The sequence below is a fragment of the Acomys russatus genome, chromosome 29 (assembly GCF_903995435.1).
Source record: "Acomys russatus chromosome 29, mAcoRus1.1, whole genome shotgun sequence".
In the NCBI taxonomy this organism is placed as follows: Eukaryota; Metazoa; Chordata; class Mammalia; order Rodentia; family Muridae; genus Acomys; species Acomys russatus.
This window is the reverse complement of record NC_067165.1, coordinates 17684561-17705719: the sequence shown is the minus strand read 5'-3', so window position 1 is coordinate 17705719 and position 21159 is coordinate 17684561. Positions and strand designations below refer to the sequence as shown.

The 21159-nt window shown below is 41.2% G+C and overlaps 1 protein-coding gene across 1 annotated transcript in view; it reads left to right on the top strand.

Moving 5' to 3' along the window:
* Window positions 1–21159, top strand: part of Macf1 (microtubule actin crosslinking factor 1) — a 230192-nt gene that overhangs the window by 114557 nt on the left and 94476 nt on the right. The window contains exons 42-53 of the mRNA XM_051171391.1: window positions 2139–2288; window positions 4035–4268; window positions 5345–5569; window positions 7326–7844; window positions 8741–8917; window positions 9088–9211; window positions 11085–11293; window positions 11754–12071; window positions 13089–13255; window positions 14827–14983; window positions 17805–17922; window positions 20757–20819. Coding sequence (XP_051027348.1) covers window positions 2139–2288; window positions 4035–4268; window positions 5345–5569; window positions 7326–7844; window positions 8741–8917; window positions 9088–9211; window positions 11085–11293; window positions 11754–12071; window positions 13089–13255; window positions 14827–14983; window positions 17805–17922; window positions 20757–20819 — 2461 coding nt within the window. The remainder of the gene's footprint in view (window positions 1–2138; window positions 2289–4034; window positions 4269–5344; window positions 5570–7325; window positions 7845–8740; window positions 8918–9087; window positions 9212–11084; window positions 11294–11753; window positions 12072–13088; window positions 13256–14826; window positions 14984–17804; window positions 17923–20756; window positions 20820–21159) is intronic.

Here is a 21159-nt window from a genome sequence, read left to right as displayed (position 1 = left end):
CTGTGAGGGGCATCTAGGTACTCTGAACCCTGACAAGAATGGCTCTGAAGAATCAGTTTTATTAAAAACTTTAAAAGTAACTCACAAACAGCTGACAAAAATATTTAATCAGAATAATATGGCTTTAGCTATTTTGTTTTATTTTGTCTTTGAGACAGTGTCTCGCTGTGTAGCCCAGGCTGACTGTATAGACTAAGTTGGTCTTGAACTCAAAGAGATCCATTGTCCTAGCCCAAGTGCTGTAATTAAAGGCATGAACCACCATGCCCTAACTTTGTTTTTGTTATATTTAACTTACTATTTTCTAGCACTTTTCTACATGATGAAGTGCCCAATTTTTCACTGTGGAACACAATGTACAAAAACGGTTGATGGTTTCTTCTTTTTCTTTCTTCCTTCCTTCCTTTCTTTTTTTTTTTTTTTCTTTTTAATATTTGACTATCCTACCATTTCTTTTTTTTTTTTTTAAGATTTATTTATTATATATACAGTATGCATCAGATCACATTATAGATGGCTGTGAGCCACCATGTGGTTGCTGGGAATTGAACTCAGGACCTCTGGAAGAGCAGTCAATGCTCTTAACCGCTGAACCATCTCTTCAGGCCATATCCTACCATTTCTTACCATAGCTCTCATCCTGAAATTTTAAATTCAACATACTTCAATTTCTAGTAACACCAACCTTAAGCTGTCTTTAATAATGCTTTTGTCATTTTTGTCATTTGAATAAATTAGTATACAGCCAAATGATAGTAGAATTGTCATGATCCTCAGAAAATCTATCTCAAGGGCTCCTGAATTATGCAAAGAATAGTTGAGCTTTTGAGTCAGACGTAAAGAAAATTAAGTTAGTCCCTGCCTCTGTCTCCTGCTGCTGTCTAATTATTTCAACTATGTTGAAACGGAAATAAATCCTGGTGAAATATTTCAGGTCACTCTCCAAACCTGAACTTGTACAATACTCTTACCAAGTCATTTATGTAGTGTAGTGTTTCATGTGGATAATTAGTAAAGCAGATTGGTCTGAGCCACCTTAAGCTTAAATGCAACAGGTGATAGAATTTGCATGTGAACATTCTGAGCATGAGATTAATTCACAGTGTGTATTAACCTTGTCAAATGCTCTGCCTCTCTCTGTATTTGCCCTGAATGTGTGTGCGTTAACTTGTTTGCTTTGCTTTTTTCAGATTCAGTGTGTACTCATCCTAACCCATGAAGATCCTGTTTCACAGCTGAAAAGCTCTTACAAGTTCTCTTCCAGTGCCCTTCTGTTTTTCATAAAAAGGGGAAGTGAGGGCCAGCATGGGCATCTGTCTGTAAGTGCAGTGCCGGTGCCATCAGAAGGCCAACTGGTGGGAACTGTTTCAGAAGGATGATCAGGAGAACACATCATGCTCAATCGTTGCTCAGTTGGATGCTTTGGTGTCATGGAACTGACATGACAGATGGGAAAAGGATCAGGCATGGAAACATATTCCCCTGCCCCTCTCTCTGGCCCTAACATGTCTAATGGTATTGGTGTAGACACCCAGAAGACCAAGACAGTTGCTATTCTTGGGCAATTTTCTCCTCAAAATAGCCACACCGCACTCCTTCAGCCGGGTAGATGATCACTCCATGTAATGGTTCTTCTGCAGCTGTGAGACATTGATTTATAAAGTCAGCTCAATTATTAAGGATCTCATTTGACTTATCAGTTATCCAGACTCTTGAGCTTTTTCTTTTATTCTAGTTCTTCCACTTTTCCACATTTCTGACTTAATAGCAAATCCTCTTATTCAAAGGAAGAACTTCTCAGAGAGTCAAATTATTATCATCACCGCAATCATGTGTGATTTCAATGTTATCCAATCCAAAAATGATAACAGTAGTTTCCAATGAGCTTCCAAACTCAAACCTGAACTAGAAGTGCATCTCTACAAATATCCCTACAAATATTCCAACTGCACACTGCATAGCAGACTGCCTAGATGAGGGGAGCATCCGGAATATGAATTCTGTGCCTTTTTCTGTTGCAATTTCCCACCAACTTTTTCATCTTTGATATATAATTGTCCTGTTTTACATTTCAGAAAATTATCTTGTATTTGTATAATGACAGTTGATTATTTTTGACTCCTCTGCATTCTAATTAGACTCTGCAGAAACAGCAAAATACCTGCCATAAGAAGCTGGAGGATCTTTGCAGCTGGGTCGGACAGGCAGAGAGAGCACTAGGGAGGCACCAGGGCGGATCCTCTCAGCAAGAGCTTTCAGCTTTGCAGAAGAACCAAAGTGACTTGAAGGTCAGTGTGAATGAATCTGTCCTGTATTTCCTTCAATAAATGCTTGTCAAGGCTCCATAACAGTGCTTAGTGGCCACATGGGTGGTAAACAGACATTCCTGCCCTCATGAAGTTTATAGTTTGGTGGAAGAGATAGACAAGTACGCAGATGAGCACAAAAAAAGAACATCTAACTGTTAACCATTATATGCATAAAGGTAAAGTTACATGAAAATATATGCCAGAAAGACAATCTAGTCTATAGTACCAGAAGAGATGACTTCAAAGAGTGTCAGTTAAACTGAGAGTCATGTCTACATAGGGGTTAGTGATGGAGATGTAGGAGGGAGAAGGTACACAGGCCGTAAGGTGGGATGGGGACTGAGAGCAGGCCCTTCCGCTGGGCTGCAGAGAACAAGAGGAAGACTAGTGAAAGTGGAGATCAGGGACATGGGATCGCTCTTCTCATCCTGGATTTGTAGGCCATGTTAGAGAGAAAAGATGATAACCAGGAGACTGCTAAACCCTAAAGAAAGGAGCACATAGTTTCCAAGCCTTCCAGACGGTCCTTGAAAACAGAGGTCAATGAACACTATATACATATACTATTGTTCTTGAACATATGTATAGCACAGTTTATTTACAAATTAGACACAATGAAAGATGCATAACTAAAATTAGAGCAGTTATAGCAATATACTTTACTAAAGACCATCACCACTCTTGTCCTTTGGGGCTGTTGTTACATGAAATGAGGATTCTTGGATAGAAGCACCATAATACCACGACAGATGACCTAGGAGCAAAGACTAGGTGACTAATACACAGGTAGTATATGCATGTGCTGTGTGGCCGATACTCAAGTGGCATGCACATGTATTATGTGATTAATATCCAAGTGGCATGCACATGTATATACTATGGGACTAATAGGCAAGTAACATGTACATGTACTGTGGGACTAATACACAAGTAGCATGTACTATGTGACTAATATACAAGTCTCATGTACATGTACTGTGGGACTAATAGGCAAGTAGAATGTACAATTTGGATGCCCTGGTCAAAGGACCTCTTCACATCTCAGACTGAGTAAAGCAAGATGAATTGGGATTCTCTTTTCTACTTTGTATGAGTGTATATATGTATGTTGCATACATGCATGCATGTACATGACCACATGTGTACAGTGCCCATGGAGGTATCAGATCTTTTGGAACTAGAGTCTTCCCCAAGAATAAATGTTCTTAACTGCTAAGTCGGTCTCTCTCTCTCTCTCACTTTTTTTTTCTTTCTTTTTTGAGTTAGGTACCTTGGCAAGCCTAGAACTCATAACGATTTGCCTGCCTCTACCTCCTGAGTTCTGGGATTAAAGGCTTACCACTATGCCTACTAAGAGTGATTCTCAGTCGGGCGTGGTGGCGCACACCTTTAATCCCAGCACTCGGGAGGCAGAGGCAGGCGGATCCCTGTGAGTTTGAGGCCAGCCTGGTCTACAAAGCAAGTCCAGGATAGCAAGGCTACACAGAGAGACCTGTCTTGGAAAAAAAAAAAAAAGAGTGATTCTCCATCACTTAATTCAGAATGGTGCATGATGTGAAACCTATGACATTTTTATATAATATTTTTAGGTCATAGTTGACCATGAAGATCTGAAATGCAGAGAAACCCTGTCTCAAAAAAAAAAACAAAACAAAACAAAAAAAAGGAAGACGATCTGAAAGGACTAAAGGTAAAAGACAGTCATCTTTGTTTCTCTGTGTTAAGAATTTACAGGGTGACATCCAGAATCATGCCACTTCATTTGCTGCTGCTGTCAAAGACATTGAAGGGTTCCTGGAAGAGAACCAGACCAAGCTGAGTCCCCAGGAGCTGACAGCTCTTCGAGAAAAGCTTCATCAGGCTAAGGAGCAATATGAGGTTCTCCAAGAACGGACACGGGTGGCCCAGAAGGAGCTGGAGGAAGCAGTGACGTCAGCCTTACAGCAGGAGACAGAGAAGGTAGCCAGACTGCTATACTTGATGCTTTTCCAAAGCCAAATCTTGTTCCTGCCCAAAAGATGGAAAAGGAGTCTTTAGAGTCACAGAAGAGGACTTTAGGAGTCAGTCTGTGAGTCAGTCTTTGCTTTACCAAAAACATCCAGGAGTTCAGGTCAGAAGTGGTTGGTAAAAAGTGTATTTTACCAAAAACAAAATTAAATCTTGCTAGCTCTATAGTTTGTACTTTGGCTTAGATAGGGTATTAATCAGGAGAGGAAAAAGCAAATGGTATGTTTCTTGCATGAATATTGGTTGGTGACCTAAGAGCATTAGAAAGCTATCTACAGAGCTTTGTGAAGCATGGGCTTTATTCCAGGCAGTTGTACAGTTAGAGTGTGGACTGTGGGACTAAGAGAAGCTGAAAAACGAAACAACAAGGTGAGATCTTGAATGGTTTTACTCAGCACTGGCAGGTTGAGTTGAATACTTTCTTCAGCCTTGGACTCCTGTACTAATGAGAGTAGAGATCATGGGAAGGAGAAGTAAGCTTCCCAAAGACGAATATCCAAACAAACAGGTATACAGCTTAGCACAACCTGGTTAAGAGAAATACTTGAAGAACTAGTGAATAGAATTTGAGAGGCAAGTCCGGTAATCAAGTGTCCCATTTGGCTGAGATAAAGAAGATAAATGTCTGTTGTCCCTTCAAGGAAGGACCACCAGATAAGGACCAAGTCTATGGTATATCTTACTCCTCCAGGGTGTTACCTGTGCATGGTGAGGAGGGATCCAGGAAACCTTGCAGACTTAGCAGGATTTCTAAATCCTGACATTTGCCCGTATTGCTTGTTTTGTTGAGGTGTTTTGGGTTATTTTTCTTTAAGCAGTGAGCTATTGGGAAATCTGGAGTTTATTTTAAATAACTATTTTCACAGATTTTAGTAGATAGTAATTCTTTTTTATATGGGAAGATTTTACACCCGAATAGAGCGTTGCTTTTTCTTTAGCACAGAGCTCCTCTCCCACTTTGGCTTTTTAACCTATGGTCTTGTAGTGGAGTGTCTAAGGCGTTCTCACTGCATACCTCTGGATTGCAGAGTAAAGCAGTGACAGAGCTGGCAGAGAACAAGAGAAAGATTGATGCTCTCTTGGATTGGGTGACTTCGGTGGGGTCATCTGATAGACAGCCACAGACCAGCCTTCCAGGAGTGGAGCAGTTCTCCGGACCTAACCTGGAAAAGGGAGCCTTGGATGCCACTGATGGTTCTCTGGAGGCGGACCAAGTACCAGAGAAACTGGACAGGCAATATGAGTTGATGAAGGTAAGTATGAGCTTGTCTTTGCCATGGTCGTGGAAAGAAACCTATCTCATCCAGAAAGCTGATTCCAGCTTTAGTTTGTGTCTTTGGTGTCTCAGCAGTTTAGACACTGTTGACTGTTCTTGAAATGCTTTCTCTTTTGGCTTCTGTAGCACTATTTCACCATAATCCTTCTATTCCTTTGGCCACTCTTTGAGATATTGTTATACTCCCAGGTCCCAGCCCTCTTCTTGTCTGTCAAATATGCTTGCCTGGGGCTGGGAAGATAGCTCAGTTGCTAAAGGATTTGCTGCACAAGCATGAGAACACAAGTTTGAGCATCAGAACCCATGCTAAAATGGTAGGCATGGTGGTGCACACTGGTAATCCTAGCATGGGGGAGATAGAGAAGGGGGCTCCCTTTGAGGGGGTGAGGGTTCCCAGCTAGCCTAGCCTAGTTCCAGGTCCAAAGGAGAGAGTAATTGAAAAAAATCAGGCAGACAGTTTCTGAGGAACAGTGCTCAAAACTGATCTCTGGCTGCACCTGCATACGCATGTACATATACATACCCCAAACAAGCTGCTTTTCCTGTACCCTTGTCCATGTACAGAACTTCAGTTACCAATATTGACACATTCCATATATCTATTTATCTTCAGCCGATGTCATTACTGATTATCAAACCAATATATATAGAGATAGATCCATCTGCCTCTGCAACCTGTGACCTCACATAGTTCAACCTGAAAACAGAAGTCTTCTGTAATCTCCAACCTGACGTGATCTGTGCACCCATCCAGCCTGTTCTTTGCACATTCCTATTTAATTGCCCAAACTAATAATCCTCCTAGATTTCTCTCTTATTTCTAAGAGGTTGTGTCCCTGAATAACTTTCTTTTATCTTACAGATTAAGTCCAAATTCTCCCCCGCCACCCCGCTTTGGTTTTTTGTTTTGTTTTGGTTTGGTTTTTTGTTTTGTTTGTTTTTGTTTTTGTTTTTTTGAGACAGGGTTTCTCTGTGTAGCCTTGGCTGTCCTGAACTCACTTTTGTAGACCAGGCTGGCCTCAAATTCACAGAGATCCGCCTGCCTCTGCCTCCCGAGTGCTGGGATTAAAGGCGTGTGCCACCAGGCCCCGCAAGTCCAAGTTCTTAATATGGTTTTACTGTACTTACTACTGCCCTTCTGTGATCTTTTCCTACGTGCTTGACCTCATCATTCATCTTCCTTCATGTTGAGCCTCCAGCTGCTGTGTTCTCACTCTAATGAACTTTTGCATACTCTTGGAATTTTCTGATCTCCTAACTTTGAGAAATAAAGGAAGGCGTGGCTCTTGGTTTGGTTTGGTTTGTTTATTCTTCAGACCCTAGCGTACTTAGAGCGCACCTCCTCTAAAACTACTTCTTCACCACCCCCATGTCCAGGGTATATTAGGGACCTCAATATAGATTTTAGTTATATTCGACCCGTAACTCATTATATAACTTTTCTGGGAACCTGTACCATCTTTTTGCCATCCACATATTTCATTCTAAGTATGGTATTGTCTACCTACAGGGGTAGGGCTTTTTAATTTGTTTGTTTTGTTTTTGTAAGATAAGGTCTCACTATGAAGCTGTTGCTCATCTTGAACTCACAAAAATTAAAAGCATGTGCAGCCACACCTGCCCTATAGTGAGTGGTCTTCTGAAACAGAGGAAGAGACCACTCTACCTCTAGCTGTAAACATAGATTGTTCACGTTTTCCTACTGATGGTCTTTCGGGTGGCTTATTCACCAGGCGCGTCACCAAGAATTGCTGTCTCAGCAACAGAATTTCATTGTGGCCACCCAGTCAGCTCAGTCCTTCCTGGACCAGCATGGTCACAATCTTGCACCTGAGGAGCGACAGATGCTACAGGAGAAACTAGGCGAACTTAGGGAGCAATATGCAGCTTCCCTGGCCCAATCCGAGGCCGAGCTGAAGCAGACTCAGACTCTACGAGATGAACTGCAGAAGTTCCTACAGGACCACAGGGAATTTGAGAGCTGGCTAGAACGATCTGAGAATGAACTGGATAGTATGCATAAGGGGGGCAACAGCCTTGAAGACCTGAACTCCTTGCTAAAGCGCCAGGGAAGCTTCTCAGAGGATGTCATTTCCCACAAAGGAGACTTGAGATTTGTGACTATCTCAGGACAGAAAGTCTTAGACACAGAAACCCGTTTTGAAGAAGGCCAGGAGCCATCAGCCACCAGAAACTTAGTGAATGAAAAACTGAAGAGTGCAGCAGAAAGATATACTACACTCCACTCTAAGGTAAGGGGAGACCCCATCAACCTCCAGAGAAACAGTCACAGCAGTCCTCAAAAGACTATGGCCATTTTTAAGGCTCAAAATAGGGACCATAAGACATAATGTGTGTGAACCATAGGCAAATGGGTTTCATGAGCTATTTAAAAAAAAAAAAAAAAAGCAAACTGTGTGAGGCCACACATAGTCCTGTCAGTGTGAGGAATATGTATCACATCATTGGTGAAGATAGAGGCGCCCATCTTTCTGTATCCTCTTATAGGCCAGTATCTTGGCCTATAAGAGACATAGCACAGCAGAATTTAAACCAGCTGCAGTCTTTATTCCTAAACAGTGTGTTCTAGGATGAATCCTTATCTTCCTGTTTAAAAAAAAAAAAAAAAAAAGAGTTTTCCTAAAGTTTAGACTCTACGCACCACTCCTTATCTTTATTTATTTATTTATTTATTTATTTATTTATTTATTATGTATATAGTGCTCTGCCTGCATGGCAGGCCAGAAGAGAGCATCATATCACATTATAGATGGTTGTGAGCCACTATGCGGTTGCTGGGAATTGAACTCAGGCCCTTTGGAAAAGCAGACCATGCTCTCTCCATCCCCCATACCACTCCTTATCTTTCTATCAATATCCCTAATCTCCCAAAAGGAACATTTTTTTCTGCCTTTTAGTCCTTACTATTGCTTGCAGTCTGATGTGTATTTCTTTGTTGGCATGTCATGAGTAAGTCTTCCTGAGGACTTTAAAGATATGACAAGTAGTATGCTACAGGTGCTAATGAACCTGCTTGTAGACAGTCAAGCCTCTGTGTGAAGTTGCAGTCACTAGCTAGGCAAGACTCTTTCTTTGGACTCTATTCTAGAAGCTGCTACCTTCGGCTTCTCCTTTTTCTTTGGTATAGTGTTCACGGTTAGGCTCTCACCTGACCATGCTGCTAAGCCAGTGTCAGCAGTTCCAGAGCAGTGCTGATGGCCTGCAGGCCTGGATGTTGACTTGTGAGGCCAACGTGAAGAATCTCCTCTCAGACACTGTTGCCTCTGACCCTGGAATCCTGCAACAACAGCTTGCAACGACCAAGGTAAGCAGATTCAGACCATGCTGGCGTGTCTTATATTTCATGGCTTAGAGGGAACTAATGAAAGTAAATACTACTGAATATATTAGTTGAGATGTCTTAGGCAAGTTCTGATTCAAATTCTTTGGATTTTTGTTTTGTTTTTGTCTTGTTTGTTTGTTTTGGACAAGCAGCAATTACAGGAAGAATTGGCTGAGCACCAAGTGCCTGTAGAAAAGCTTCAAAAAGCGGCTCATGACCTAAGGGAAATTGAGGGAGAGCCAGCCCTGGACCTTGGGCCGATTCAAGAAACTACAGGTATGAAGCGGCAGCAGTGGTCCTACCCCCTTAGTCTCCTGTGAGCTTTGTTTTGCAGTACATAGCACACCGAGTCCAGGTATCCAGAGCACTAAGCTAAGGGCAGGGGACATGCTGACACAGCTTACTTCCCAGTAAGCTCTAGTACTACACTGTTCAAAGACTTTCACCTTCTGCCTTCAACCCTTAGTATCTGGTGTCTAGTTGTGCCTTGCTTCCTTAATTTTCTGCGGAACTCGTCATTCCCAAGTTTTACTGCTGTTGTAGTTGCTCCTGTTTCTTACCTGACATTTGTCTTATTGTGATTTCCATGAGTGATGATGAATCCCTGTTCATTTTTCAAGATTTAGTCAAGGGCACACCACAGTGGCCTCAGTTAATGCATTATGTATTTGAAAATTGCGAAGTGGATGGATTTTAAATGTCCTTCCATGAAAAGCGCTGTGTGAGCTAACCTGACGCAGCTATTCCCTAAGATGTGCATCTTAAAATGGATTTGTATGCCGTAAATACCAGGGCTACTTGCCAAGGGTGGGGGAAGAAGGGAAAGGGGACAGACCTGAGAGCTAATGGCCTTTGTCAAATCCTAACCAGTAACCCTGTGTCTCAGTTACTTCTCTGTGATAAAACACCATGACCAAGGCAACTTATAAAGGAAAACATCTAGCTGGGCCTCCTGTTCTAGAGGGTTAGAGGTGACGATGGCAGAACAAAGGTGTGGTGGCAGGAACAGTTGAGAGTGCACATCTTGAACCAAAGCAAGATACACAGAGAAAGTACACTGGGCATGGCAGGAGGCGTTTGGAACCCTAAATAACCTCAATGACGCACTTTCTCCAACAGAGCCTAATCCTGCCAATTAGGAACCAAGTATTCAAATACCCAAGACTTATGGGGAAACGTCTCATTAAACTACCACACCCTATCATTCAAAAGAAACAAAAATAAATAATTATCTTAAATTTCTCTAGAACATGCCTCTAGTACCCATATAGTGCTTTGGGCTTGTTTACAGTTAGTTGTGCTATGTTTCTTCTACCTATGCTGATTTGCAGTCCTAACGTTATAAAGACCAGAGACTTCATTTTAATTATCATTAGTACTTGGCATATTGGATAATTTCTGGTTCTTACTAAATACCAAATAACTAATTAATTGAATTTGATTCTTATACTATACTTCAAAAAATATTCCATTTGTTTTAATGTTAATTATTTTAAATTAATGTGTGCAATTTAAATACTACTTTCTGAATATTTCGTTTGAGTTTTTATTTTGTTTTGTATTTGAGGCAGATTCTCACTGTTTAGCCCTAGCTGTCCTGGAACTCACTATATAGACCAGGGGACCTCAAACTTACAGAGACCACCCCTGCTTCTGTATTAAAGGCATGGACTACTGAGCTGCTTTTCTCTTCCTTCTCTCTCTCTCTCTCTCTCTCTCTCTCTCTCTCTCTCTCTCTCTCTCTCTCTTTCTCTCTCTCATCTTTCTATTTATTTTTATTTTTTGAGGAACCAGAGATTTGCTTTGTATGAATCCTAGGCTAGTCTTGAACTCACTATGTAAGTCAGGCTTGCCTCAAAGTCCTTCTGCCTCAGCCTCCTGAGCATCAAGGCTACAGGCATGTCCCAAAATGCCCAAATTTTTATTCTTTCTTTTCTTTTCTTCTTTTGGTTTCTCTGTATATCCTTGACTGTCCTGGACTCACTCTGTAGACCAGGCTGGCCTCAAAGTCACAGCGATCTGCCTGCCTCTGCCTCCCAAGTGCTGGGATTAAAGGCATGCACCACTACCACCCAGCTAGATTTTTATTCTTAAAAACACTTTATAAGAATAGTGTCCAGTGTTTCTTCTCATGGCCTTGATTTTGCAGATTCTATATTCAGCCGCTTCCAGAGCCTCTCCTGCAGCTTGGCTGAGCGCTCTGCTCTGCTACAGAAGGCAATCGCTCAGTCACAGAGTGTTCAGGAAAGCCTGGAGAGTCTGCTGCAGTCCATGAGGGAAGTTGAGCAAAACCTGGAAGGGGAGCAGGTGGCCTCACTCTCATCAGGAGTCATCCAAGAAGCCCTGGCCAACAACATGGTGAGACCTTACACTATCAGGAATGTATTTGCCATTTCTGTAATAATATAACTTTGAAATATATAACTATAGTAAAAGACTATAATTCATGCCCAGGAATCTTCTAATAAGGTTTAAAGATGATAACTAGTCCATGTAGACATCTGTGCTACTGTGGCTGGCAGTGTGGCTCTGTGATAGAGCACATGCTTAACACGGACTAGATCCTGAGTTCAATCCTCAGCACCACAGAAAAGAAAGAAAACATTTCTCTCCAATTTCCAAACCACCACTGAACCCAAGGGAAAGTGGTAGGAGCAAAGTAATGGATGGAGAACTAAATAAAGGAAGTAGCATGCTTCAGGCTTAATTACAGTCCTCCAATCTCGTTGAGCGTGGAGTGATTACAAAGTTTTTAATTCATGACTCAGATATATCAGCATAAGTAAGCCCCAACTGACAGACTTTTTCTTGATGACAGAAACTGAAGCAAGACATTGCTAGGCAAAAAAGCAGCTTGGAAGCCACCCATGAGATGGTCACTCGATTCATGGAGACAGCTGACAGCAGCACAGCCTCGGGGCTGCAGGGCAAACTGGCAGAGGTGAGCCAGCGCTTCCAGCAGCTCCAGCACCAGCAGCAAGAGAAGGAGATGAACCTAAAGAAGCTCCTTCCCCAGGCAGAGACGTTTGAGCAGCTCTCTAACAAGTTGCAGCAGTTCATGGAAAACAAAAGTCGATTACTGGCCTCTGGGAACCAGCCCGATCAAGATATTGCACATTTCTCCCAGCAGATCCAGGTGAGGATACATACCTGCCATCTTGGCAGAATAAAAGGAAGGGCAAAAAGAATACTGTTAGCAATGTGGGAAATGCTGCCTGCATTATCCCCAAATTCTAGTTTACAGCCTTGGCTGTCCTGGACTCACTTTGTAGACCAGGCTGGCCTTGAATACACAGAAATCCGCCTGCCTCTGCCTCCTGAATGCTGGGATTAAAGGCGTGCACCACAACCACCCCTGGCAAATGTTTTAGTTTGTTTTGAGTCATTTTAGACTTTGTAGTAAAGTAGGAATGGGCCAACAAATAATAGCATAGTCTTTCCTGGAGTCACCAATTGCTAATTATTTTATGTTTATAAAAATATTAGTTAAATTATTAACAAGATTCATTATTTGTAATATGCACAAGTTTCACCAAATAGTCCTTTTGGCATATTTTTATCGACATAGGAGTACCTTCTAATTTCCTTGTCCCATACTGAAATCAGTTTTTTGTTTTTGGTTTGTTTGTTTGTTTTTCCTCTAAGAAACCCTGCTTTTGGTAGGAAATGATAGTTAAAAAACAAAATCTGAACACCAGGTAAAATAGATAAGCTACTAGATGACATTGTTTTGTCACCAGATATAAGAATTTTGAAACTGTGCTACCATTTCTACCACAATACACACATTAAATAGAATTGATGGATTTTGTTTGTTTGTTTGTTTTAGCATGTAAAACTGAACACAAGTTTGCTTCTGTAATCTCAGTATTCCTACAGGGCTATGGGAGGTAGAGACAAGAGAATCCGTGGAAGTTCATGGCCACTAACGTGGCATATGCAGAAGGGAACAACAAAAAAAGTCCTTATCTCAAACTATGTAAAAAACAAGGACCTCCTCATGACCAGTGTGGTACGTGCACACCCACACTCACACACAAGAACACACACCCTACTACCACACCATGTACACACACGCATGTGCATAGAAAGATAAAATGAGACAATGGGTCCGATCACTTAGTATATTGCCTTTAATGTGCTTGCTCAACAGGAACTCACTTTGGAAATGGAAGACCAAAAGGAGAACCTAGACACTCTTGAGCACCTAGTTACTGCACTGGGCTCTTGTGGCTTCGCGCTGGACCTATCTCAGCACCAGGACAAGATGCAGAACCTTAAGAAGGACTTTACAGACCTACAGAAGACAGTTCAGGAAAGGTGAGTGCTCACCTGGGCCCACCATTGGTATGGAATTTTTCCTATCTTGCTGAGGATAAGATGGTCTTTACTTCCTTGGCATTAAAAAGCAGCGTCCAGGATGCGGCTACTGAGCCATAGGTTGAGTAGCGCCTCTTTAGACAAGCTCCTCAATACACTTGATGTTTATTGCTTTCTATTACTAATTGATTCTTCTCAGTATCAGGTCTGAATGACCAAAAGCCCTGGTCGCCTAAGCAAACAGAACAAATTTGGGACAGTAAGTAAGTTTATAGCTGAATTTAATATAAAGACAAAATCTAGAAACTTCCCAGGTATGATTATGAGTTATGTTATATTTATGAGCTGGAAAGATAGCTCAGCAGTTAAGAGCATTTGCTGGCGCCCACACTGTGGTTTTAGGGTATCCAGTGCCTTCTTTTTGCCTCCTAAGACACACGTTGCACATATAGGCAGGTACACACATGTACAAATTAGAATCTTTTGGATAACATTATTTAAGAGAAATGTCTGGGTTCTTTTAGCACAAACACAGAAATGTATGGTAAATGCTTGCAGATTTTAGTTTGCTGTTAGAAACTCATGGTTTCCCATTAGAAGCCTCACATGGGTTTAAGATCATTAACATGACTACTTATCTTGGTTTAGATGCAATTGCAATATTGATTTATCAGGTGGCCACTTTGATGACTAGAGGAAAACTGTTGTTCAAACCAATGTACTTAGAGCCATGTGTGGTGGTATGCACTTATAATCCCAGCCCTCAGGAAGAACAAACAGAAAGCCCAAAAGGCTTAGTTTTTCTCCTCCTCACTGTTGTAGCTACAGGAAGAACCAGGATCTCTGGATTGATGCCTGATAGATATGGCATTCTTTGATTTACTTTTTTCATGGGCGTGTGTACCTACGGCTAGTCATCTAACTTCTGTGAGCCTCAGATTCAGCACTCAAGATAGGCTTGTTTGTTTGTTTGTTTGTTTGTTTTTTAAGGCTCGTGTGTGTGTGTGTGTGTGTGTGTGTGTGTGTGTGTGTGTGTGTGTGTGTGTACCTGCACCTGCATTAGTTTCTATGCAGCACATACATACATGCATGATCCCACAGAGGCCAAAAGAAGGCTTCTAGAGTAAGAGTCACAGGCAATTGTGAGCCACCGTGTAGATACTGGGAACTAAACCCAGGTCGTCTGCTAAAGCACTGGCCCATCTTGCAGCCCCTTGACTTGAGTCTGAAAGAGTCAAATACCCGAAATATAACAGAGCTGGATTGTCGATCCCAAGCCAGCATTCTTTCCATTGCATCACAGGATCTAAATAGCAGGCTCCCTTTAGTTTTCTCACTTTCACTTTAGCCTAGAGTAAGCTTAAAGACTTCTTTCCCTAAAAATGTCCAAAGAAGGGCAATAGATTCTTGAGTTTGATGCTTTTCTACATTGTGCATACAGCCAAGCTTACTATGGAAAGGCAGGATCTGTTAAGAAATTGGTGCCTAGAGTCCCAGGATGAACCTAGTGTTTAGCTCAAGACCATTTTATAAATCTGCTCTGATGAGTAACAAAATGTCTTTGTTCACAGAGAGAAAGATGCGTCAACTTGCCAGGAGCAGTTGGATGAATTCCGGAAGCTGATTAGAACCTTCCATAGATGGCTGAAAGAAACTGAAGGAAGTATTCCACCTGCAGAGACTTTCGTGAGTGCTAAGGAATTAGAAAAGCAGGTGGAACACTTGAAGGTAGGCAAACAGAAAGGTCTCCAGGGATCTGGCCAGAGACCAGCTTAAAGTTTATACAGACTGAATTCCTGGTGTGATAGCAAGGCAGCATGAGAAACCCCATTTATCTGTCCACATCAGAATTCCTTTCTTGCTGTGATTTCATATGCCCTACCCAGAACTGAGTCTGCTATTTTAAAAGCAAAACCAAAGTCGGGCCTTGTGGTACACACCTATACTCTCAAAATGCAGGAAGGAGGAGTAGGAGAAGTAAATGCCAGCCTCAGCCGAGCATCAAGTTGGAGCCAGCCTAGGCTACTTGACTCATGGCTTCCAAAAACCATCACAGGCGACTTCTTAGATGCTTCTCATAATGTCATAAGAGATTTAAAATAAAACATAAAAAGAAATGGTGTAAGTTCATTTCTTGAGAAGTTTGCATTTTCATCCTTCAGTTAAGAATTATCACTCATGCTTGAGAATTAGACAGCTGCATATGAGCCACTGAGTAGACTTTTGGTCAGGCAGCTGGGGCACAAGAATTGGAAGACACCTTCTTGGCTGGACCCAGGCTTCCACTGGATGCAAACTCACATAGCATCTGACTCTAAATAACTGTCATCCTCAGAGAATTGTCGTTTCTCAGGGAAGCATGCTGTAGCTAGAGCAGATGGAAGAGAAGAATCTGGTGACTTTCACTGAATGGACGCTAAGGGAATTTGCTGGTTGGATAATCAAGGGAAGAAGAAATTCTTCAGCTTTATTAGTTCATAGGGCCCTTAGTGTTTCAGGAAAAATTTTAGACCATCCATCCTTCTCCTCACAAAAAAGAAAGCTGCTTAATAATTCCACATGCTAAGTACTCAGATCCAAACACTTAGTGGTTGTTGTTCACATGATGTCCAACAAATGTCACTGCATTCCTCTGAGAATTCTTAAATATTCTGCATGTCAACACATCATTTTAAGTCTGAAACCCTAAGCATCTGAAGGAGTGATTAAAGACTGATTTGACAAGCTAAGTGTGAGCTTGCTGGGTAGTAATGGCTCTGTGTTCAGCCTGCTGCTGTGCTGTAGCTTAGCGTCAGAATCAAGCTGAGCCAGTTCCCAGTGCTCTTGTAGAGCAAGGTGCTGAGGCTAAGACACATCCCTGTTCTGGACCGCTTAATGCCCTTTTCTGTGGCAGGCTGTCAGTTCTGGAGACTTAGCATTGCCTGGTCCACTTGTCCTAACCCTGATGCTGTTGTTTCTTAATGGCTTCCTGTGGTTATTGAGCTCTGTATCTAACCCAACATAAGCTTCCCTTGATAATGGCACAGTGTAGTCTCTATGTTTATACACTATTTCTGTAATAATATTTATTACATGATAGTACAGTTGATAACTCAAACTCTTGAAGCTATGCGATAAAATCAGGCATGGAGACTCATGCCTCTCATCCCAGTGCCTAGGAGGCTAAGGCAGAAACTTAAAGAAGCCAGCCTGGGCTATATAGTAAGAGACTTTCTTTCTTTTTGGTTTTGGTTTTTTTTTTTTTTTTTTTTTTTTTTTGGTTTTTTCGAGACAAGGTTTCCCTGTGTAGCTTTGGCTGTCCTGGACTTACTTTGTAGACCAGGCTGGCCTCGAACTCACAGCAATCTGCCTGCCTCTGCCTCCCAAGTGCTGGGATTAAAGACGTGCGCCACCATGCCCGGCTGAGACTTTCTTAAACACCAAAAACAAGCTGGGCACGGTGGCCCACGCCTGTAATCCCAGCACTCGGGAGGCAAAAGCAGGGGGATCTCTGAGTTTCGAGGCCAGTCTGGTCTACAAAGCGAGTCTAGGACAGCCAAGGCTACACAGAGAAACCCTGTCTCCAACAACAAGTCCAGGTAAGATGGCACACACTTTTGATCCCTATTGGGAGACAGAAGCAGGTGCATCTCTGTGAGTTGAGGCCAGCCTAGTCTACACAGGGAGTATTATATATCCAGGGTTATATAATAAGACCCCATTAGGGGGGGAAAAAAAAAAAAAAGCAAAATTGTAAAGTGATGGCAGCCTGAAGTACATAAGACCCCCATCTTAATCAATCAATCACCCTAAAAAACAAAATTAAATAAATATGTCAAAGGTGAGAACTATGCCATAATCCTAGTTATTCTATTTTGTGTTCTTGATGTTAAGGTGTTACCTTGCCAATAATAAGAATTAATAAGTATCTGATATATCACCAAATGAAACAGAAGGGTCTAAAAATTCTAAAGTATCCTTTTTGCATTTTTTGGCTGACTAAACAGTATCTTGTAATGGCTGAATATATGAGCATACTTTTTTTGTTTGTTTTTTCCATTCATTTCTTTTTTTTTTTTTTTTTTTTTTTCCTTTTATGAAACAATGTCTTACTGCATAGCTGCATACTGGTCACTATGTAGACCAGTCTGGCCTTGAACTCACAGAGTCCCTCCTGCCTCTACCTTGGAAGTACTAGGATTAAAGACATCTGCCACTATACCTAACATGGGCATAACTTCTTGTAAAAATGTTTAAGGGGGTTGCTGGAGACATGGTTCAGTAGTTAAGAGCTCTTAATTGCTCTTGAGAGGACCCAGGTTTGGTTTACAGCACCTACATGGTGTTTTATAAGCGTCTGTAACTCTAGTCCCTGGGGATCTAATCCTTCTTCTGACCTCTGCAGGCATCTGGCATGCACATGGAACACATATGCACAAGCATGCAAAACACTCATGCACATAAAATAAAATGGTAGGGATTATGTCTGTAACAGCTGTCCCTGATGTTACATTTACTGATGTAGGGAAAGACCCACATGTTACATTTACTGATTTGGTTCTTTTAATAGGGTCTTCTAGATGACTGGGCAAGTAAAGGGATTCTGGTGGAAGAAATCAACTGCAAGGGCACTTCCCTAGAAAATCTCATCGTGGAGATCACAGCACCTGATTCCCAAGCTAAGACAGGTGAGTACAGGTTCTTCAAAATGTAATGAATATATACACCACTCTTTGCTTGTGGCCTTTGGAGATGCCTTTTTGTTTAATTAAAATAAAAATGAAAGTTGAATGTGGGAAGAAAGAAGATGCACAAAGCAATATTCTGTCATTCTGATCTGTATCTTACCTTGCTAAACAATGTTATTCCATTTTGAAAAATTCTTACAAGTGAACTAGTGGGCCCACTTAGAGCTACCAAAGAATGTTAGTTTTTTGTTTGTTTGTTTGTTTGTTTTTTGTTGTTTTTCTTCTTTCTTTCTTTTTTTTTTTTTTTTTTTAAATCTTGGAGAGTTTTCTGTTTTGAGCATGTAAATGATACGGGTATGTTACTAATTTTAACCATGGGTCAGCCATGGGTGCATCTTTAGGGAGAACCTAGATATTTGGGAGCCGATTGGCTCCCATCAGAGACTGGCACACTTCTTCAAAGGGAACATAAAAGTTGTGCCTAGTTGCATGAAAAATCTTTGGCCATAACTAAATCTTTTAAGCAAAATCAGTATGAGTTCACAGTTATTTATGGATTGTTAGTTGGGATCTTAGAGGTTTTATTGCCAGACTAAGCATACGCCTATAGACAGTTAAACACCTAAGAAAAGGCTTACTCCTTTTTTTTTTTTTTAAATCACAAGAACTACTGCTTTTCTTTAGTACTTTAAAGTTGGTTTTATTTATTTGTTGGCAGGTTTGGGGTTTTTTGCTGCTGTTGTTGTTTTGTTTGTGTGTGTGTGTGTGTAGTAGTGTTTTGTTTTTGGTTTTTTGCTTTTGCTTTTTGCTTCTTTGTTTGATTTTTCAAAACAGTTTCTCTGCTGTCCTGGAACTCACTATATAGACCAGTCTTGCCTTGAATTCTCAGAAATCCATCTACCTCTGCCTCCCAAGTGCTGGGATTAAAGGTGTGTGCCACAACACAGAACTCCCGTGTGACCTCTGTGTGTGCACAGAAGCCAGAACATACACAGATACATGCCACACATTTACACGTGAAATTAATAAGTCTTGACTGAATATTGATTATTGCAGGATATAGAATATCTTCAACATTTACCAGAGTTGATCATTGTTTTGATTTTATATCTATCAATCCTGAGAACCATTCCATGTAAATATGTTACACTAAATGATAGAGAGTATGTTTATGGCCATTTCAGAAATTGTTGCAGATTTCTGTCCTAATTTGAACTTGAAATTCACTGAATGAGCCAGGCATTGATGGCACACATCTTTAACCCCAGCACTCAGGAAGCAGGGGTAGGAGGATATCTGAGTTCAAGGCCAACCTGGTCTACAGAGTAAGTTCCAGGACAGCCTGAGCTACACAACGAGCTTCTCTTTAAAACAAAAACAAACAAACAAAGATGCACATACACTGCACACAAATAAATGTGGTGCTGGAGCGTGTTCTCAGTGGTTATTGCTCTTGCAGAGAACCTGAGTATGTGCCAAACAAGTGCTTTGCCACTTAATTATAATCCCAGTCTGATCCTTTCAACTTAATTATGTCATGGATATTTCTCTGATTTCTGTATAATCTTAGTGAGTTCATGTCCTGATTTATACTTAACTTAGAAACCCCTCCAAAATAAAAGGAAGGAACTTTAGAAGAATATAGGTGAAAGTTTGGCAATTAGAAAAAGACCATATACCCAAAGGAGAATTTTTAGAATGCTTATGAGCCATATTTTCCAGTGCTTAACATCTGTTTTCTGGTAGAGGAAGTAGAGCCAAAAGAGGTCATGAAGAAATAATAAGCAGCTTCCTATAGGAACAACATTAGAAGGGCTCTTTAGTAGCCAACTTTTTGTGGGTTTTTTTTTTTTAACTTTATTTTACTTTTAAGAATTTATTAAGCCGGTTGTGATGGCGCACGCCTTTAATCCCAGTGCTCGGGAGCCAGAGGCAGGCAGAGCTTGGTGAGTTTGAGGCCAGCCTGGCCTACAAAGCAAGTCCAAAACAGCCGAGGCTAAACAGAGAGACCCTGTCTCGGAAAAAAAAAAAAAAAAAAAAGAATTTTATTATTATGTATACAGTGCTCTCCCTGCATATACATCTGCAGGCCAAAAAATCACATTATAGATGGTTGTGAGCCACCATGTAGTTGCTGGGAATTGAACTCAGGACCTGTGGAAGAGCAGTCAGTGCTCTTAACCTCTGAGCCATCTCTACAGCTCACTTTTTATGTTCTTAATTGTGCTTCGTGTTCATTATTTTTACAATGACAGACTCTGATTATTAAAAACAATGTTTTTTGTTGTTGTTTTTTTTTTTTTTTTTTGTTTTGTTTTTCAAGGCAGAGTTTCTCTGTGTAGCCTTAACTGTCCTGGACTCCCTTTGTAGACCAGGCTGGCCTTGAACTCACAGAGAACCACCTGCCTCTGCCTCCTGAGTGCTGGGATTACAGGCGTGTGCCATCACTACCCATCTTAAAGACAATGTTTTAACTCTATTACAAATCCTCATTCCAAAATATGGCAAATACCATTTTAAAGACTTAGTGTTTTAACAATAGTTGTTCCACAAAATCAGAAACAGCTCCAAGGAATCCAAGTGAAGATTTAAGATGAATTGTTATTTCTATAGAAAGAGTTACTAATCATTACTGCAGAAAAACTGAAGCGTAAGTGACACTTTGTTGCCTAGAGGCTAAAGTGACCTGTCTCTCCGTGAGTATGTTGTCTTGTGTTGTGTTAACTTTCTGGTACCCAAGCTTATGATGAGAGCTAGAGAAGGAAGATGCTGTGCCTGTATGTATTCCTAACACGTTGGTCTTGCCCTGTTTGTCTCCCTGTCCTTCTGCTCAGGTTCCGTACTACCCTCTGTAGGAAGCTCTGTAGGCAGTGTAAACGGATACCACACCTGCAAAGGTGAGAACCCCATTTCAACGGTGCCTACTTGTTGGGTGTGTTATGGCAATGTTCATGTTTGCTATGTATGTGTTTCAATATGTGTGAATAACAGCTGCTAGAAGGCATATGAGGTTGAAAATTTGGAGAGGAGCAGCTGTGGTGCCTGCCTCCCTGTTAGCTGGCTATAGGCTAAACAGGTTGGTGTCCTGGACCTGAAGGTTCTGAGCAAACATACTGGGCCACCAGATGAAGTCAATAAGAAAAGACCTTCAGGAAAGTGCATGTCAATCTTTGAGTTATAAAGAAGCTATTCTAAAGACATAAGCAGTGGTATTTTCTATAAGCAAGCCCAGCATGT